Source organism: Dermacentor andersoni, chromosome 6 (genome assembly GCF_023375885.2).
Source record: "Dermacentor andersoni chromosome 6, qqDerAnde1_hic_scaffold, whole genome shotgun sequence".
Lineage (NCBI taxonomy): Eukaryota > Metazoa > Arthropoda > Arachnida > Ixodida > Ixodidae > Dermacentor > Dermacentor andersoni.
The window spans coordinates 59,018,466-59,037,165 of record NC_092819.1 but is presented as its reverse complement, the minus strand read 5'-3'; the positions used below and the strand labels follow the sequence as shown (position 1 = coordinate 59,037,165).

At 48.7% G+C, this 18,700-nt stretch overlaps 1 protein-coding gene across 1 annotated transcript in view; it reads right to left on the bottom strand.

Moving 5' to 3' along the window:
• Nucleotides 1-4,125: 4,125 nt before the first annotated feature.
• LOC126522793 (protein Wnt-5b-like) overlaps nucleotides 4,126-18,700 on the bottom strand; it is a 90,443-nt gene continuing 75,868 nt past the window's right edge. The window contains exons 5-6 of the mRNA XM_050171605.2: nucleotides 9,231-9,492; nucleotides 4,126-8,405 (exon numbers count right to left, since the gene is read on the bottom strand). Coding sequence (XP_050027562.1) covers nucleotides 8,209-8,405; nucleotides 9,231-9,492 — 459 coding nt within the window. The 3' untranslated portion in view covers nucleotides 4,126-8,208. The remainder of the gene's footprint in view (nucleotides 8,406-9,230; nucleotides 9,493-18,700) is intronic.

Here is an 18,700-nt window from a genome sequence, read left to right as displayed (position 1 = left end):
GTAATGCGATGCGTGGTCAGCTGTTCTTCAATCTAGCCGAATGTTGTTTGAACGCGGCAAATGGGAACTGAGCGGCTCAGTGTCACTGAAGTTTACGCAGAGAGAAATAACATCTACGTTCTTCGGAAGGCCATGACAGCGTAACCTCCCGCGCCGATTCAAATAATGCGCCACGCGCCAACGTCTCTTCAAGGTGGCGCCAGACGGCGCCGCTATGCAGAAACCATGCAGTAGCAAGAGCTTGGTGGCGCAACCCACCGCCCCGTTCCAAAGGAGACGCTCATAATATCCATCCATTTATCCATCCATCCTGTCTTCCACCGACAAAAAAAAAAAAAAAAAATCGCGTCGGCATGGAAGCGTCGAAATAACGACATTGCCTCAGAGATATGCAGTGTCGCCCATCTCCTAGTAAACGGCCTTCAAGATTAAAAGCCAATGCAGGTTTCCTCCCCGCTGAACGTCTCGGGGGCCTTTGAACATGTGGGACTGGGGTGTGGTGCGTACGCGCACGCTCTCCCCAGAGCGCGCGCGCGTGCTTTAGTTAGGCCACGCGAAGCGCACGACGGTTTCCTAAGCAGTCGCCAGCTGGCGGCACTATATCATCATCTATGGCCTCTGTAGAGAGCTTTCATACGCGACTGGTCTCTGTCGGGGTAACTCTAGAAATGGGGGACTAGAAGGGAGGAGGGGTGGCCTGTTCTTTACTTCGGTCCTGTTTCAAACACCGCAACTAAGCGCCGAGTAGCGCTTGTTACCAATGTTAATTGGTTTCGTAGGCATTGCTTGTTCCGCAAATGTTCTCACGCCTTTATTATTATTATTATTATTATTATTATTATTATTATTATTATTATTATTATTATTATTATTATTATTATACCGCAGTTGGCAGTCTGTATGCCCCTTACGTTACTTTCACCACGATGCTTCTCCGTCGTGCAGAAAAGACTAACTTCTTATGCAGGATAAGTTCTTGGAAGCTTTGGTGTTTACAGTTTTATGTTTCTAGCGCGAAAATAACAGAAAAGGAAAAACCAGTGAAATGACAGAGAAGACACAAAGGTAGGTGCTACACTCACAATTGTTTATTCCGTTGCAAGACGTGCCACGTATTTACAACGCAAACGCGCGCACACGCACTAAGGTATGGGCTATCTGCAGATCCATTTCAAGATACGGCGACCGCGAGCGGCCGTGCAAAGTACGCACATATGGTACGCACTTGCTGGCGGAGTCGAAGCCACCTCCCCCCTCCCTCCCGCTCTCCTCCATACATGGCCGGCGAGATTGAGGCGCGATCGTCAGTTCACCTTCGCCCGGTCGCGAAATGCCCAGTAGCTGCCGGAGCACCACGCCGCCGCCTCCCTCCCTCCCATAGCCCCACGGCCATAGGCGCGACGGAAGACGGCGCGTTTGCTCTCCGCTTTCTTCCTTCGCGCGCGCACCAGATTGAGCGGCAATCGTCGGCTTCCCTCGCGTGCTTTCGGTCGCAAATGCGGCATACGACGCGCGGCGACGGTGTTGTCGCCCTTGAACTTTGTGTGGAAGATCACGGCGACGCCGACGACAAAAATGCGCCTGGGTGTCCATATAATTGCTATCGAAGTAAAAAAAAAATTGTAGCTCCTAACAGACGTGGCGACAACCATGGTTAAGCGAAGCTTACGCGCAGTTTTATGAAATCTTATGCAATAAACGATGTAACAATTGCCGTTTTGTCGATGTATTCACGTGTTTGGTCACGTGCTTATACGTCCAAAAAGTAGACGTGTCTGCACATATGAGCAGTTAGTACGATGTTCCCACTTAGTGAAAATTATATTCAACAATACTTATAGTGACGTACAGGAACCAGTGGCAAGTATTGTGTTTACTTGCGTAAGGCCAGTCCTCGTGTAAACGCCGCACTCCTACTTTGAAGCGGAAAAAAATAGGCGAAAATAACGTTTCACTAAGCGTCACGCGCATACTCGCGTGCTGTTCAATTCCCGCGACCTAGTAAGGGGGGCACTAATCTGTGTCCGAAAAATCGATCGGGTACTGTAAATGTGTTCATAGTCGGCTGCCAGTAGTTGCATTTATTTGCGTGGCAGTCTGAGTGGGGTTAGAGGCTTCAGCGGTCAGCAATAACTCCTGTAAAGCCCGCACCTGCTAAAAACAAAAAATAAAGACCCGTCTTACACAAGTAAATACGTTATCTTAACCTTAGTAAGAGCCGGCGCTCAAGGAAATTCGTTCCACGTAGGTTCCATTTAGTAAGCGGAGCATTCTTGCAAATAAAGCTGCATTGGAGACCAAAACTCTAAAACCTGTGTTGATCCATGCTCGCACACGCAACCTAATCGAAGTTCTTGTAGCTGATGTGCCTGTTCAAGCTTTTATTGATAGTGGAGCGCAAGTTTCAATAATGCGCTCAGATTGCTGTAGCCGTGTCCATTAAGTTTTACCACTTGCCAAGTAGCCAATGGAAGTACAACGGGCGTGATTGAATGTGCAATGTCTATGTTACTATAGGTTTTCACCACCTAGTGAAGACTAGCTACCGTGATTTTCATCTTTCAGTAAACACTTTCCTCATCCTTCAACTCGGAGGACGATCCCGTCCCGCAACAGGCTCTCGGTAACGGCGACGGCAGATTTGGCGGACATTTGGAAGGAGGAGGAGTCCGAGGATAAACCTTATTTACATAAATAAATAGATAGTTACAAGCGGGCGGGACCCCTGGTCCAGGTCTACGTTGGCATGCGCAATGCCATGGTCCCCCTGTATAAGCTGTTGCTTACAAAGATGCGCGATGCAAGCTACGTCTTGTCCAGACGGTAGGACTCGCAGCTGGAGAGAGGAAGTGGAACGTAAGAAAAAAATGTTTTTATGCTAGTTGAGAGCACGCTGGATTATGTTAGGGAAAGAGTAACCATAAAAAGGGGTAAATGTATGTATACCTGTGGTGATTCCTTCTTCACGGGAGAAATTTCCACGGTGAGTGGATACGACCGGAGTAGTGATGGCTTGTGGCGGCGGTGAAATCGAGTGTTCCCTACGATGGCAGAATAACATGGTAGAGTGCCCGAGCAGCCACGAGACCATGACATTCGCGAATGAGATGCTTCGTTGTAGGACCCTGGTTTCATGTCCCGCATGTCGTGCTGACGGTACCCAAGTTGTGTTGCGTGCCGCGGCGTCTTGCACGTGTTCGCCATTTGGCGAGTGAGTCTTCTGCGAGGGCTGCACCAGCTCTCGCCTTGTCAACGAGGACTTGCCCTCCACGTGATAGTCGTTTGGGAAGTTGGCGTGGTTTTAGCTCCAACGGTTTACAGAACACCTCGGTAATGGCTTCACTGCAATACAGTTGTGCAACGTGGTGAAGATTACGCGTGGTAATTGCGGTCAAGGGAACTGATAATTTACTAAGCGTAAACGTGTCATTATTTTGTACACCTTGGTTGCGACTCCAAGACACCAAAGAGCAACGGGGACAACAAAGCTGGAACACAGACTGATCCTTGGGTTGGGGACTTGCCGAGGCCCCAACCCTAGCTGGTTCTATCTTTGATCCCCTGTTGGGGCCCACCGTTACCCCTCGAGTGCCCTGGAGATCCTGCGCTGCCTACTTCATTACAACTTCAGAAGCTCTCCGAAAGCCTCCGTTTGCCGGTTTTATTTTCTTTTTTTCGGATGCTAGATAAGCTCATCGCAATATTTATGCGTATTGCGGAGAAGCTTGCTAAAGCACATCCACCATTAACCCATATAATACCCTTGCTGAGTATCTGTCTTGTAACTCGAGCGAAATGCGCGTCTCCTGCCGGTCTTCTGGGGAGATCAAGCGATCGTCTGAGCGAACTTTACGCAAGCCTCGTCGCGGCGGGAATATGGCCACCTAAACTCCGTAGTTGATCTGTCTCCACTGCGGTAGTATCGTCGTTGCCCACTGGCGTTAACGTAGACTGTTTTATCTTGATGACCCCTTTCTCAATTATTAAGTGCTGTTGTGAAAGAAAAGAAGAAGTAACAAACGACAAAAACTGTGACAGGCTAAATAACGCATAAAGTCTACCAAAGGGACATGCGATCAACTGTGATCCCATGTGTGCAGATTGTTGTGGCAAGTATGAAGCGTATACATATCCACATGAACTTTATTTACAAAATACAATACGGTGCTATGCGTTGCGTAAGAAATGTACATAAAATTGAAACAAAATAAAGCGTTATGAGTGGGAACGATTGGCAGAAAGTTCACGGTGAGAAAAGTGCACAGAATTGCCCTTCCGAGCTCTGAGAAACAGGCTTTACATTTATAGTCATCTGCATGTAAAAGTGTCGCACATTCGTCACCAAGTTGAACATTTCGTGCGCTCGTAATTTCATCGCGAAGATCTTGCATCCGAAATTGGTACAGCATTCATCAAAAGTGTATCGGATACCCCACGTGTGACCAGAGCTATAGGTCCTATAACTCCCTTGTATTCTGCTACTGTTGTGAAAGTTCTCACCGGAGTTTCGAGGTTTGACTTGACATTGCGGAAAGAAGGTTATTCCTGAGGCCTCTTGGTACAAAACTCTTGGTGAATGTTAGGTTCGCACACGCTTCTGCCACCACGGAGGTATCGGAGGAATGAGGTATCGCAGTCGTTGAAAATACCATCAAAACTTACCTAAAGAAAACATCAAGTAGTGCGCCTGAGCCACGGAATTGCTGTGTCATTCTGTCAACTGTAAAGCACTCTTGTGCTTTACAGTTGACTCTAAGAGCTGCTAAGAGAATTCTTAGCCGCATTGCTGGGTTCACCTTGACTGTGAAACTTGAACAATGTTCTTTTAACTATTCTGAAGGAGCTATTTATTGTTTGATTCACAGTCGACTGATTATTTCTGCTCTTTTTGTGCGATCGTTTTATTTTTTCACTGGACACTGTTTAGTAAAATATTGGCTATTTCTGGCTAATTATGGCGTTTTGTTGCCTTCCTTGGTGGCATTTAGCCGGGAGGCCAGTGTATGAGGAATACGATTCGTCAATCTGTCGATCGCTTTGACGCGCTGTGTAAAAGTTTTGCTATGAAACAATCAGCAAGTTACTTAGATACGGCTCTGATCGCACACGGACAGACGGTGGTGTTCGCACTTTTGATATACGCTGTACGTTAGGCCACGCTTCACCATGGGCGATCCACGCCACCTTTCCAGGCTTACAGGCAGCATATAAAATGGATTTCTTCACGACGGTGGAAAAAGCTACGTCAGCTACAAGTGGAAACATCACCCCCGAACTCCAGAAAAAGGTCATTCAACTAAACTGAGGCATCAAGATCTTCAGTGACAGGAGGTCAAGGGGTGTTTTCATATAAAATAAATGCATCTAGATGAGAAGTCAGTTTCGATTTTTGGGTTACCTATTTCTAGAAGGAACATAAATCGTCGATATCCAAATGTGTAACGGTCAATGCCACCTATACTAAAGAAAGGTGTAAGATTCCCGCCGCCTTGCAACAGTCCTGTTGCAATGGCGGGCCCGTCAAAAACTCAACCCATCGGGCTGTCGTTCTGCCGCTGAACACGAGGTCGCCGGTTCGTTCCCTGTCCGCGGCGACTGCACTTCGGTGACGCGAAATGAAAAAAACAATAAAAATAATAAACTCAAGTACTTACATTTACGTACACGTTAAAGAACCCCAGGTAGTCGGAATGAATCCGAAGGGGAGCCCATCACTGCAAGGTCTGTCATAGCCCCAGTGTTTCTTTCGGGTGTTAATCCCCATTAATGAATGAACGAAGAAATTAATCAATCGGTCAATCAAACATTGCCTGGCATTTTTTCCTGCAGAACGAAAACGACTGGCACGTCTGATGACTCAGTATATTCTGCAATAGTGAATCGGTGTCGTTTGGGATCAATGAGGATTTGCCAAGAGCATTCTGTGGATTCTCCTGAAGTAAGCACTTAATTACATTTGCAGGTACATCAAGCCCAGCTTGATTAGCTGACTGCACTGTCAAAAATTGTGCGATTGCACTACATATCCGTCTAGCTTTCCTACGGTGTCGGCGACAGAATAACTAGCACTGGGCCACTTCTCAAAAAGCACATACGCAGTTCTTCAAGAGTTCTGCTATGGTGATTTTTTTTTATTTTCTTCCTTCTTTTGGAGTGGGGGGAGGCGTCAACGGTTATTGTGCCAAGCACGAAGTAACACTAGTCTTCCTAACAGCATGAAACTGTTCACACTCTTGCAAAATATTTATATTTTGTCTGTACACAAACTACAAATGCTGGTTGCCGAATGCTGGCCAACTTGGATGCCTCTAACTACTCAGAAGCGAAAAATGATTCTGCTGGCTGTGCGTGGTTGCTCTTTACCCCGGAGACGTAGAATCAAATGTGTGAACATCGCTAGCTGAGCAGCGTACTAGAAATTTCCTAAATGAAGTTAGACTATTTCCTTCTTGAAGCCAACTCAAGCATTCCAAAGCTTTTCTCTGTCATGGCAAATAGCTATCAAAAATGTTCAGCAAGTTCCAAATGACTTTTTGGTCTCGACATAGATGTTGCAGATAACACAAATTTGAATATTAAGTCGCTTTTTGTTTCACTTTACGTTAAGAGTGACTCCTCGACATTGCCCCCTGGCCATGAATATTCGTGCGCAGTACCTCTTTACCGCTTTTAAAAACCTTTCAAACAAGTCAGAGACGCATGTCCCATGACTAGTTGGACTCTTGCACATCCGTATAGGGATCTTGGTCCAGTGTTTGCAGACACTTTGAACTGCTGTATATACGACGGCTGTTCTCGAGTTCTTGTAATCTATCAAGAGTGTAAGTAGGCGTGATAATGCACCACTGGCGCGTTCATCCAGGCAAATCAATCAAAAAGACGGTATCATGAATCAGCTCGCCCAACAACACGACTTCTCAAGGAGTACTGTGTCCGTAGTAAACATTTTAACATTACTGAGAGCACATATGAAACAAGAAAAAAAGTACACTGTAGTACTTCAGAACTACAAAATACAAACAGCAGCACAAACGTTACACGATGCGTGTAGTGCAAGTTTAAAACACAATAAATAATCTACAGGATTATATCGGATGAATCAGGGCGTATTCTTTTTTTTCATCAGTGAGAAACAGAATCACATTTTCACGGGAACGACACATGAACACGATGAAAACCGATGCGCTGAACTTCTAGTAATAATAATCTTTTTGAAGGTGTCATTCATGAGACAAACATGCAGACAACATTCTGCGGGAGAAAAAAAGGACACACGTCATAGTGACGCGAGAAGAGGTGAAGTCTTGGCAAACAATGGCGTCGCTTCACTCGTGAGTCTTAGCACGACAATTTGAGTGGTCGCAGTACAAAAGACACATCCTTCACAGGGATAATTTCACGAACTCGACGGGCGGCTGAAGCCTTCTCCGACATCTTCGCAGCGACGTTTCCTGGGTTCGATCAAGGAGCTCGTGATTGGCTGCGTCGATAAACCAACGTTATCGGTCATTGGCGCAAGGCCACATGCCACAAAAGCAAACAGCCTCATTGACACTATTCACTTCTGCAGCAGAAACATAGCGACACAATGACTGCTTGTCCGTATTTTCTCTTCAGCTCCCAAAACGTCCTTCCTTAAGTAGCGAGAGTCATGAGTTTGTAATTTCCACTTGCTGGCGAAAGTAGTGATGGTTGCGGTATTGCTCCTAGTTGGTTTAACCTCGCAAGCTTGACCACCGATCTGTCCGCCTGAGCGATGCCAACACCAACTGAGTCGATTCACCAGGTGTACGTCGGGTCGTCCAATGTCGCGGGAGAAAGCGATCAAAGGACGTGCAATTCTTCTGCTTGTGTCCTTAAAGCATGGGGCCTTCCATAAAAGGAAGCATCCCTCCGAAACTTCCGCTTCCGTGTAGAGATACGTCTCCACTACAGCTATAAAATGACTTTCACGTGTAAACCCGCTTTGGTCAGACACGCACCACCAGGTGTACTCATGTTAACAGCGAGCAAAATAAGGTACAAGATGTATGCAACTTGTTGTGACCCTCGTGTCTGCTGACGCTACAGAAGTGCTTCGGTCCCTCGGTGACAGTTCACTACCCTCGGTGAAAGTGAGTTGGCCCCGCACAGAAATGTTTGAGTCGCTGGGCGCCACTGGTTCACTCCCAGCGTCAGCATTCTTGTCAGAGGTGCACAGGCAGCCCGCTATTTGCAGGTCTGCGCGTCGATGACGCTGACGCAGGTCTTGCACTCCACGTAGCAGCACCAGTGGAACTTGCACTTGCAGCGTTCGCGCAGCTTCAGCTTGTGGCTGTTGTATCCCCGGCCACAGCACATGAGACCGCAGCCGTCTGTGAAGGACGAGGTCTTGTTGCATCGCCGTCCCATGGTGCCCAGGGATCCTGCATAAACATTGTTTTGATGATGGTCAAGTTGTATTTGCGAAGTATGAATTCACAGTGTCTGACAAAGTTGTGGCGTAAGAAAGAAGGCTCGTCTCTCTAGCGACCACAAATCAGCTCTTAAGTGATAAAAGTCAATGGCGAAGCTGAAAGAGAATGGCAGCTAAAGCTGATGTAACCACAATTGTTATTGACATCATTTTGTTAGCAGTATATGGCAGATATTTGGTGGCCTGACTTCCTACTTAATTTGTGCATTTAGGAGGTGATCAAGAGCCGAAGCTGAGCTTGGATCCAGCGTTTGTACTAGCAATTATTGTCGGAAAATGGACATTGGGCTTTTCCGTGGCATTCATTCACGATTTAGGAGACACAATTAGACACACACTCGTACAATAATAAATTTCAATGTCGGGCGTTCTCATTGTACACAGTGAGCGTCGGTCACTGCATTCAAAGTACAAACCATTGTTGACAAGCCGTCCAGTTTGACAAAACAACGTTTACCTGCTTACTGGGGCGCGAAAGTACAGCACTTCGCATAGCACTTATTCTGCCTGGACACTAGGCACAAAAGCTTGCCAATATAATGTCATTGCCAGTAGAAGGGGTGAAATCGGTATAACGCCGCAAGCCTCTTAACACATCTAGAACTGGTAGTCGGCACTTACTCCACTGGATGGCCAACGTCAAGGGTCCGTCAAAACAAACACCAAATATTGGTAGCATGCTACGTGCTGCCTGTGTCGGCAGAAATAATGTATAGGCGTGCACGAATGTTCCGCCTTCTAGCTTTGCGTGCCGACAGGAGAGACCCGCACTCACCGAGCGTCTCGTTGTACACGCAGTAGTCCGGCGACTCGTGCAGGTACACGAGGTCCTCGAGTGTGGGCACGTTGAATTTGCGATGGCGCACCTGCAGCTTGCCGCGCCGGTTCAGCTTCACCTCGGTGGCGCTGTCGTACTTGTCCTTGAGGTGGTCGCCCACCTCGCGGAAGGGCGCCAGCTGCTTCCAGCAAGTCACTAGCGAGCACGACCCGGACACGCCGTGGCACTTGCACGTCAGGCGCATCTTACGGATCACCGCCTGCATTGCGATTCAGTGAAGTGACAATGACGCTTATCCTAGTCTGCATTCAACGTGAGTTGTATTCCTATGCACGATAAATGGATTGGTACGCTAATGCAGTGGCCTGTGGTTCAACTTTAACTGAATTACATATTGGCAAGGAGAGAATAGGGGTTCCTGTATGTCTAAAAGTTTGAGTTGCGACACCGCCTTTAAGAATGGTTCTTCCTTGTCTTGAATGCGACAGCGCTGGAATTTTCGACGTGTCTGGAAGTCGTCTGTGTTCACACAGCACGGCTAACCATCACAAATAGTGATATGCTTATTCACAGCAATGTTTCTCTTGATAAACCCTCAACATCCTTTATAGCGTTATAAGAAAACGTCCGAATAACCTCGAAATGTACTCACTGATAGTAATTGGCAAGTTGCAGCTACCTTTCTGTGGAACTTGCAGTACAAACGCCCGATTCCTACTACAAGCAACTGATATTTTAAAAGCATTTTCTGAAAGTCGTTTCTTTGAGCAAGAGGTTTGTTTTTCTTTTGCTTTTTATTTTGCTTTTTCAAGACCGACCATGCAAAAAAAAAAAGCTTCTAAAGAGATCTTGCAGTTTTCCCTAATGGGACGGATTTACCACTGGTTTTCGCCTCTGACGGACTCCGAGTATTCATATCATCAGCAAAATGAGGCGACCGCAGCGTGCACTGTGCGTAGTCACCAACTGCTAAACAATGTTTTGCACCAGTGCTTAAGCAGTGTTCTTTGCGCAGAGTTATAAACAGCGCATCAACACGTTAGATCAACAACTTTCTTAAAGGTGTTGATCTAACTGTTTATATAATTTGTTTATGGTGAGGAAGGAGGGAAAGGCTGAGCACTGCGCGCATATAGGAGGGCGCATAACACGGCTAGACGGTCACCAGCTGCTCGTATGCTCTGTGACATAAAGCGGATTGGCGTTTCTGAAAACTACTTCGGAAGACGAAAACAAGACACATTGTCAAGAGAATCAGTTGATCGGCGACATAGTTCAGTGCAGAGTGAACGGCTACGAGTTCTGTCGTGTTGCTATGTGTGAAACATTGAATTTAATTGCGACCTCTTTCACTGGAATGACAATAGCTGCTGCTGAGCTGTAACGAGAAGTAGAGCCATCGGTATAAATATGCATGTGGTCTCCGTATGGCTGACGATCTAACAGCAAGGTCAGCTGTTTCAAATAGCGTCGCATCATCTTAACGACACTACCTATATCTAGGTAACCAGGAATTGTGAGATACGTTCGAGGCAAAAGCACCTGAGGGCAGGTGAAAGTTTTGCATGCGGCACATAATTTGATCGTATACAGTTTCGATGAAGGTTGATGAGTGACGAGAATGTAGCTCGAGCTCTATGTGCCGGTAGGGAAGTCAGATGATGGCCAGGAAGTGTTAAAAAGTGGTGAATTGGACCTCTGAGAGAGTCGACAGCTACGTGCGTTTGTATTCGCGGTTTCTGCTAATGACAACTGTTATTGATCGTGCGGCGCATCGGGGTAGCCACGTACAAGTAAGTAGGACTTAGCCCTGCACTCTTCAGTGTCGAATACTGATCTTGCATGTATTTCATAACACATGACAGACTATAACGCTGAAGTACAAAAAGTAGCGCCCCGATGTGTATACTTCTATCACGGATGACACATGTGTACCGTTTCTGTACTCTAACTGAAATTTTTTGCACTAGAAACAGTAGAGAACGAATGTTTAGGTGTGGTGTTAACATAAGCACAGTTGCACGGCCGATGGAAATGGGCTCAACGATATTGGCATGCGCGCAGGTCAATCAACGGGCCCTTTTGAGTGTGCAAGCTGAGACCTTTTTCTAGGAAATAGGGTGCTGTCAGAGCTGGCGTCCACTGAATCCTTGCGTGCATTTGGCGGCGAGCCATAGCAGATGATCGTTGTCCAGATCTGAACACATTGGCCGTCCACATGAGAATTGATCGGCATAAATTTACATTTCCAGCTCGGTTGCATACTCATAAGTTGTCCTACATGCGTCATGCAGCAAGTGGCAATTCAGGGTACTTCGCAGACGGAGAATTCTGCATGCCGCTCGAAAACCGTCCGTATACGAGAGTGAACGGTCACGAACAGCTAATATCCTCACGCCTCTATTCACAAATTCTATATATGGCCCGTTCCGCGCCGTGCAACCTACCTCCCTCCCTATCTCTCTGTGAAATGGTACGTGTGAAAAAAAAAAGAATAAAAAGAAAAAGAGCGATAAACGGCGTGCTAAGACAAACTGTCCACGTGACAGATCGACAACGACATGCTGGGATGAGCATTGTTCGCCGCCTCTCCGGCGTCTTGTAGAGCAGAAGCCTTCTGCAGCCGCGCGGAGCGCGTAAAGCGTCGGTGGCGAGCGCCCTCTGGAGCACGCCGAACGATATAATGGCGTGCTCCCGAAGAGTCCATTTACGTTGGCTCGGCCGCTGTTTCTCACGGCTCCCGACGCCGCCGCGGCAGCTTTCCGCGCGCTGCCGGCCTCCGCACAGCGGCGGCCTGCGTGATGGATGGCGGCGGAGCGCAAGCGGGGCAGTCGATTATCAGTCGCTACCATCACGGGCGGCTTCGTGAGACGCAGCCGAAGAGTTGCCCAGTAAAGAGCGAACGCGCGCGGCAGGACTAGTTTGTCATATCTGAACGAGAGCTCGGAGTAATGTTTCCGAGGCGCGCTCGGAAGCCGTTTGGAAGGACCTTAACCGCTCGGAAGTATTTGAAGGACCGACCGAGAAAGTTGCGGCGAGATTGCAGGTTGATTCGCGAGCGAGAAAAGAGCGCGCCTTGCGGCCAAAATATTTCTTTGTCAATTTCGTTGTTTCGGTCTGACTTTCTTTTTTTCTTTTCAGCGCTGGAGCATGATGTTAATCGGAGCTTTGTTTTTGAAATGTGTCTCGTAAATGTCGCACATGAGTGTAGGTGCGTTAGGCAAATAATGGCTTCGGGGTTTACCTGGCAGAGAGTAAAACATCTTTATTAATAATATTTGAATGGCGAGAGCAGTGTGGGAGGAACCCTCAGTCCAGGGTCCCTAAGATGATCCCGGCGACGTTTAGAGCCCGTTGTATCACAGCTCGGAGGACCTCGGGAGGTCAGTCGCGGAGGGCATCGTCCCACAGCTCTTTGTTGCGTAGGGGGTAAAGGAGAGTTGGCAAGGGAGGAAAGAGGTTTCAGCTAATGCTTTACAAAAATTTTTAAAAATGAGAAATAGATTTCAAAGAAAGAAATTTAAAGCGATTATTAAGCACTTAGCGACTCATATGTGACAGCATGAAATCACTCGGCTCCATGCGAATCTTGATAGGCGTGCATAATGTCAACGGGCTATGCATCGAGGGCCCTAGTGCATAAATAAAAGAGAAAAGCAAGAATTTCGTTCACACATTACGATGAAAAGAGTCCGCTCTTGTTTGAGCCCACATTTGCTATTGATAAGGCGGGAATAAGCTTAATCGCATGGTAACATCGAGTTCCCTTCTCTTGGGCATAATAATACGTGAATACAATGAAAGTGCGATCGCTTTTTCTTTTCGAATGGGCTTCAATTTCACGTGAGAGACGCGATGCCAGAAAGAAGATTCTACATTTATTTGTTCCAAGTTTTGTTTGCGTCAACGCGAACTCTTTTCCAAGATATTCAGCAAAGTTGCACTTGCCTTTCGGTATTATATTCCACGTGCTTCCAACACCTCATGCATGACAAGCAAGACCGCATGAAGCGCTTTGGCTTTTGCGGTTCGTTAGCTAGCGCATCGAGAAGTTTATAGCATGCCGGACCAAGAAAACGTACGAGCCGTAAGTGGTCATGCGTTCTACGGGAGAGGTGCGATCTTATAACGGTTCACTTTCCGAATCGTTATAAAATCGCCGGTGCTGCTGCCTCATTGCCGAAACTGTTGCGCTTTGCCGACTGCCTCTCGAGGTTTTTTTCGAACGTGACGCCACCACACCCGAGAAATCGAACAGCCGATTCGGTACCACAGGGCAGGTTGTTGCAGGGCGACTCGGAGTCAGGAGGAACCAAAGCGGCACAAAAGCCCCATCCCACACGTAGGCCGTGGGTCAGCGGGACTACGACGGTAAAAGCGGCGCGCGTCTCTCCTAAATCGAGATGTCTGCTGACCTTAGTCGGGAATCATCCACATCCTGGCTGCCGAATCCGAAACTGATTCGTTAGACACGAGTATTACAGTAAGATATTTAGAACGCTCTGACGTTTGCCAGTATTTTTTCTATCACTTGAGAGGCTTGAACCTTATGAAAGAAAGAAAGAAAGAAAGAAAGAAAGAAAGAAAGAAAGAAAGAAAGAAAGAAAGAAAGGAGAGGGCAAGTAGAAAACGCCCTCTGGTACTCCTTTAACAGTGCCCCTGCCGATCAGACCAGCTTGCCCGCATACGCATGCACGCACGCCAGTCCTCTGCCAACGGGTTCCTCTAAGTGGCGCGTGATTCCGCCTCTGTTGCATCACACGGCCTGGGCGCGCCGCGCCCGTAACGACGTCGCCCAAGGCCCAGCGCTCAAGGGAGGGTTACGCGATGGGAGCTCGTCCAGCCCTTTCACCGGCGCAACAGCGCCCGCCGTCACCGCTCGACCCGACCCCGGCGCACTCTTGAGCCGCTGCGCCCCGTCCGAACTCCTGATGCGATGGCCTGCTGACAACGGTTCATTAGCGTGCCAAGCACGGATCGAGAGCTTTTAGAACGTGCGCTTGACGCTCCTGCAGCACCGACGGGCATCCCTGGTTCCTCCCGTCCTTTTTCTTTTTCAGAATCGTTTCCCTCATTTTTTAAACAGCGCAAAGGAAAAAAGAAACACGGAGAAAGAAAGGCGCGAGTGGCGAGACCCGAATAATGGCAGCCTCGTCGAGTGCTACCGTGCTCGCTCGTTGCTGCAAACGTTCTCGGCACGCCAGACGCGAGTGCGTGCTCGACGCGCGAGCTATATATGCAAATGCTCGCCAGCCCGGAGAACGCGGATGGCGGATCGGGAATCGCGACTGAGAAGGGGTTTAGAGAAGAGCGCTGCGCAATTGTCATAGTTGGTTGGGCGCTCAAGTATCCGTGGACGAGGGAGCGCAGAAGAACCCGCAGGCCGTTGGTGCGGACCTGAGTGGCCTGTCGGAGATTTCCGTGCTCGAGTGCTGACTGTCGAGAGGGACCGGCGAACGAAAAAGGGGAGCGAAAGCCAGGAGCGATTCGCGAACGTCGTCGCCGCTGCCACGAAAACTGGAACCGATTTCCGAGTGACAATACCCGCCGTTCTCTCTCCGCGGATGCACGAAACGTCAAAAGCTACGCGTAAGCTCGATCTACTTGGCGCACGAGGCCGCGCCTTTTCAGACCTTGTTGCTGCCCAAGTGTTTGAAGTGATCAACAGCAGTGGTCAAACGAGAGAATTAAGCCTCATTGATTGATTGATTGATTGATTGATTGATTGATTGATTGATTGATTGATTGATTGATTGATTGATTGATTGATTGATTGATTGATTGATTGATTGATTGATTATGTTTAACGTCCCAGAGCAACACTCGGGCTATGCGAGACGACGTGCTGGAGGACTCCGGACTAACTTTGGTCACCTGCGGTTCTTTGACGCGCACCTATTCCTTCGTTTTCTTTTTCATCTTGCGTTTCGCCATCATAAATGCAGCATCAGCTGCGGGGAAGCCAACCGGCTACCTAGTGGACAGCAGCAGAACGCCATCACCACTTAGCCAGCATGCGGTGGGTGCCTAAACCAGATGCCAACTATTTGACGAGAAGACTGGCCTTCGTCAGGGCCTTGAACAAGACAGGTCTCCTTCTGGAAATCTTGTTTCCAGGCTGAAGTCGATACGGCCGATCGGGGATTGTGGGTAGGTTCACGGTAAGTTCATGGTAGGTTATGCTCATGGTAGGTTTCAGTCTAGAGTCTCCCTCGTTCGTCTACCATTCATCACTTCACTTCGTATACAACTTCTTGTGATCGCTTTGTCTTGTTTGAATTATTTGTGTTAAGTGGGTATCGCGGTGCCTGAACTTGACGTATACATTGTCCGACGAAAGACTGCGTACTCGTTCATAGGCACAAAACCAAACGGAAACGATGAAGAAAACTTGGACAGGTGCACTGGTTTCGGTTCTGCGTTTCATTAAACGTTTAGCGATTGGATGCTGGCAAAGAGGAAATGTCTACGAGATTCTTAGCCTCCTTTTCATCTCGGCGTGGGGTGAGCCATTTGTTAGGCACGCCGTCGGAGGCGTGTCGAGAAGTTCGAGTCCTTCGCACATGCGCGTCCTCGAATCCGGGCACGTCAGCTATACGACGAGCAAACAAAAAAAATCTACCAAAAGAAAGAAGAAGAATGGACGGAAGGACCCTCGGGTCAAGGCATTACCCCAATCGGTGCGTATTCATGAGGCGCACCCGTATTATACCCACAACAAGGCAGATCGTCGTATTTCAGTTTTACACACTGTCGTCGACGATGGAACGAGAGTGTCCGAAGCTGGCGGCGAGATACTGAGCAAGAGCTAAAATAAAAGAAAGAAAGGTGAAGAAAAAGAAAACGCAAGAATACGAGAAGCCTCTCCGGGACAGCCCTGTCCTCCGGCTGCGTTGTTATGCAGATATGCGGGCCACAAAGTTGTATATATATATATACCACGCTGCCAGTTTCAAAAACAGAGAAAACTAAAACCGAGGAAAGCCAGTTCCGAGTAGTGGCAATGCCTGCAGTGCATATGTGTATAAAGGCAACAGAAGCTGCAGCAGCAGCAGCAGTAGTAAGGGCGAGATGCTGGCAGGCAACTAACGTGTGCCCTCCCGAAGCGTCATTTTTTTGTCCCACCATGAATCACGGCGCGCCGTGTGTCCCTCCTCGCAGTGCGCCTCTCGCTCTCGTACAACTCGCTCTAGCCCCAGGAGGACGAGGAGGAGGCGTGCGCGCGCTAGACGGGCCCTGTTGCCGCTGCAACGCACCGTGGAGTCGTTGAACTCACGACGACGGAGGCATTTGCAGCAAAGAAGAAACGGCGCGGCGCCTCCTGGTTCGGGGTCTACGGAGCGAGCCAGGCGCTCCTGGACGACAGTAGACCTCGTATACCCTTCGGTCTGTCACCTGCTCTCGGGGGGACGGAGGGGGGGGGGGCGGAGGAGCGAAGAAGGCGAGAGGAAAGAGACCGTAGACATTTCGCGGCTCGGGCCGGCGCAAGCGAATCTACACACTCCACCGCATGTAAAAGTAACTCGCCGATACGCACCGCCTCGCTTTCTTTCTTTTAGTTTCTCTCTTTCTTTCTCTATTCCTGCCAACTCGTCAAGATTCACGCACGCACCCCCGCGTGGCCGTGAAATGTTTAAACACGCCTCTTTGTCGCCTCTGGGTCGACGTTGATTGGGCGATCCGACTCGGTTGATTGATGGGTCTGTCCGTTCTGTGTGCATACGGAGCGGCGGACGTATGCGAGAAGAGGTGTGAATACGGGCGCAAGCGCAACGAAAAAAAATAAAATAAAAGTAATAGATAATATGGGTGAAGGATTGCTTCTGCGCGTATACCTATCCCAATCAACTGACGGGCTGCCTGGCTAGCCAGATGGAGATAACTACGAGACACCAAAGCTGTGACTCCACCAACCACTCCTCTTGGTATGCCTTTTATATATATGTGAAGGTATATGACAGCGTGCCTGTAACGGTGTACAATATAATAACAGTGTACCGGTTAGCGAGCAGGTGCACTCTTACCACGCATGGAGAAGTGGACAAGTAACAAAAAGGAAATACGCAGACGCAAGACAACATTAATTGGAATCTGAATAACGTGAAGCTTGTTTGCGTTAGCGAGGTAGCAGCAGTCGGGGATGACACGAGCACATTCTCGTCACCTGCAGCTGTTAGCTGTCTGTGTCAGGAGGACGAAGGCAATGTATTGATGCTTGTCGAGGGGAAAAGAAAATGTTGACGAGATGTATATGTACACACATAAAGTGCCACACGTGTATAAATACGTGTAAGGCTTCTTCACCCCTTGTGTCGCACTGACACATACATACCCAGTCTCGGGGGTTGGTCAAAAAATGCATGCGGGACACATACCCAGTTCCAGACGTACAATCACAAGCTTTATGACAGCGAACACGGGAGCACGTAAAAGCACGTCTCGCACGGCACGTACAGATGACTCTGATGGCGAGCTGCTAAAGCATCGACTACACGGAGCACGGGATAGGCGTCTCGGTAAGCGTTAAACGTGAGCGTAAGCGTCACCGACTCCTTACGCGTGTGACGAAAGGAAAAACGAGCAGCCGCGAGGAGCGCACAGGGAGAGCTTCATTGCGCGTAGCACATATACTCCTATAGTTCCTCTTCGAGGGAAGCGTTCCTGTTTGAGTGTGAGGATAGTTTATCCCTAACTTGCGCAAAAAAGACAATTGCGATCGAGAAATCTGATTTCGATCGGACTCGATCGCGATGCAAAGTGTCCCGCCTATGACACCTGTACAAAAGTTTGTGCAATTTCCTGTTCCGGCAGCATTGGGCGGCACATTTGTAGCCAGTTCGGCCCGCAAGCATCTCCTCCCGTGCTTATTCTTATCAGGTGGTGCTTGCGTTTCGCCGGCCAAAGTGCAGGCCGGTCCTCAACGCAGCCGACTAGCGTTTCGTTACTGACAGCGTCGATCGCCTTAGTGCGACAGGGAACCAGCGGGGACTACCGGCACGTTAGCACCATTCCGAAACCACCACAACGTGCTTCAAAATCCGCGCCGAAAGTTTCCGTGCCAGCCACAGGCTTGCCCCTTGCTTCCGTCGTGTACGCTCAAATCGACGCTCAAAAATATCAAGCACTGCGTGATGCGCGCGCGATCTGTGCGTCTGCTCTTTCTAGGACTAGTGCGCACGGCCTCGCAGACGCTTGACGCGTAGCTGCAGGCGCGTTCAATTAGCGGCGTGTGGTTAGGCCTGAACAGAAGAGGAACTGAACAGACGGTGAAATAGGGGGGCACAGCCAGAGGAATTGTCAGGTGTTGGAAACGAGAAAGGAATACAGTGACTCGTGCGTACTCGGCTATATTCTTACGGTTTGTGCGGCACCCACTACAGCTTCAAGGCGAAAGAGCCGAAGAAAGCTGTTCGCGTTAAAATGATGCTGTTAGTGAACGTTACTACCCGCGGGACGAATGCGCAAGG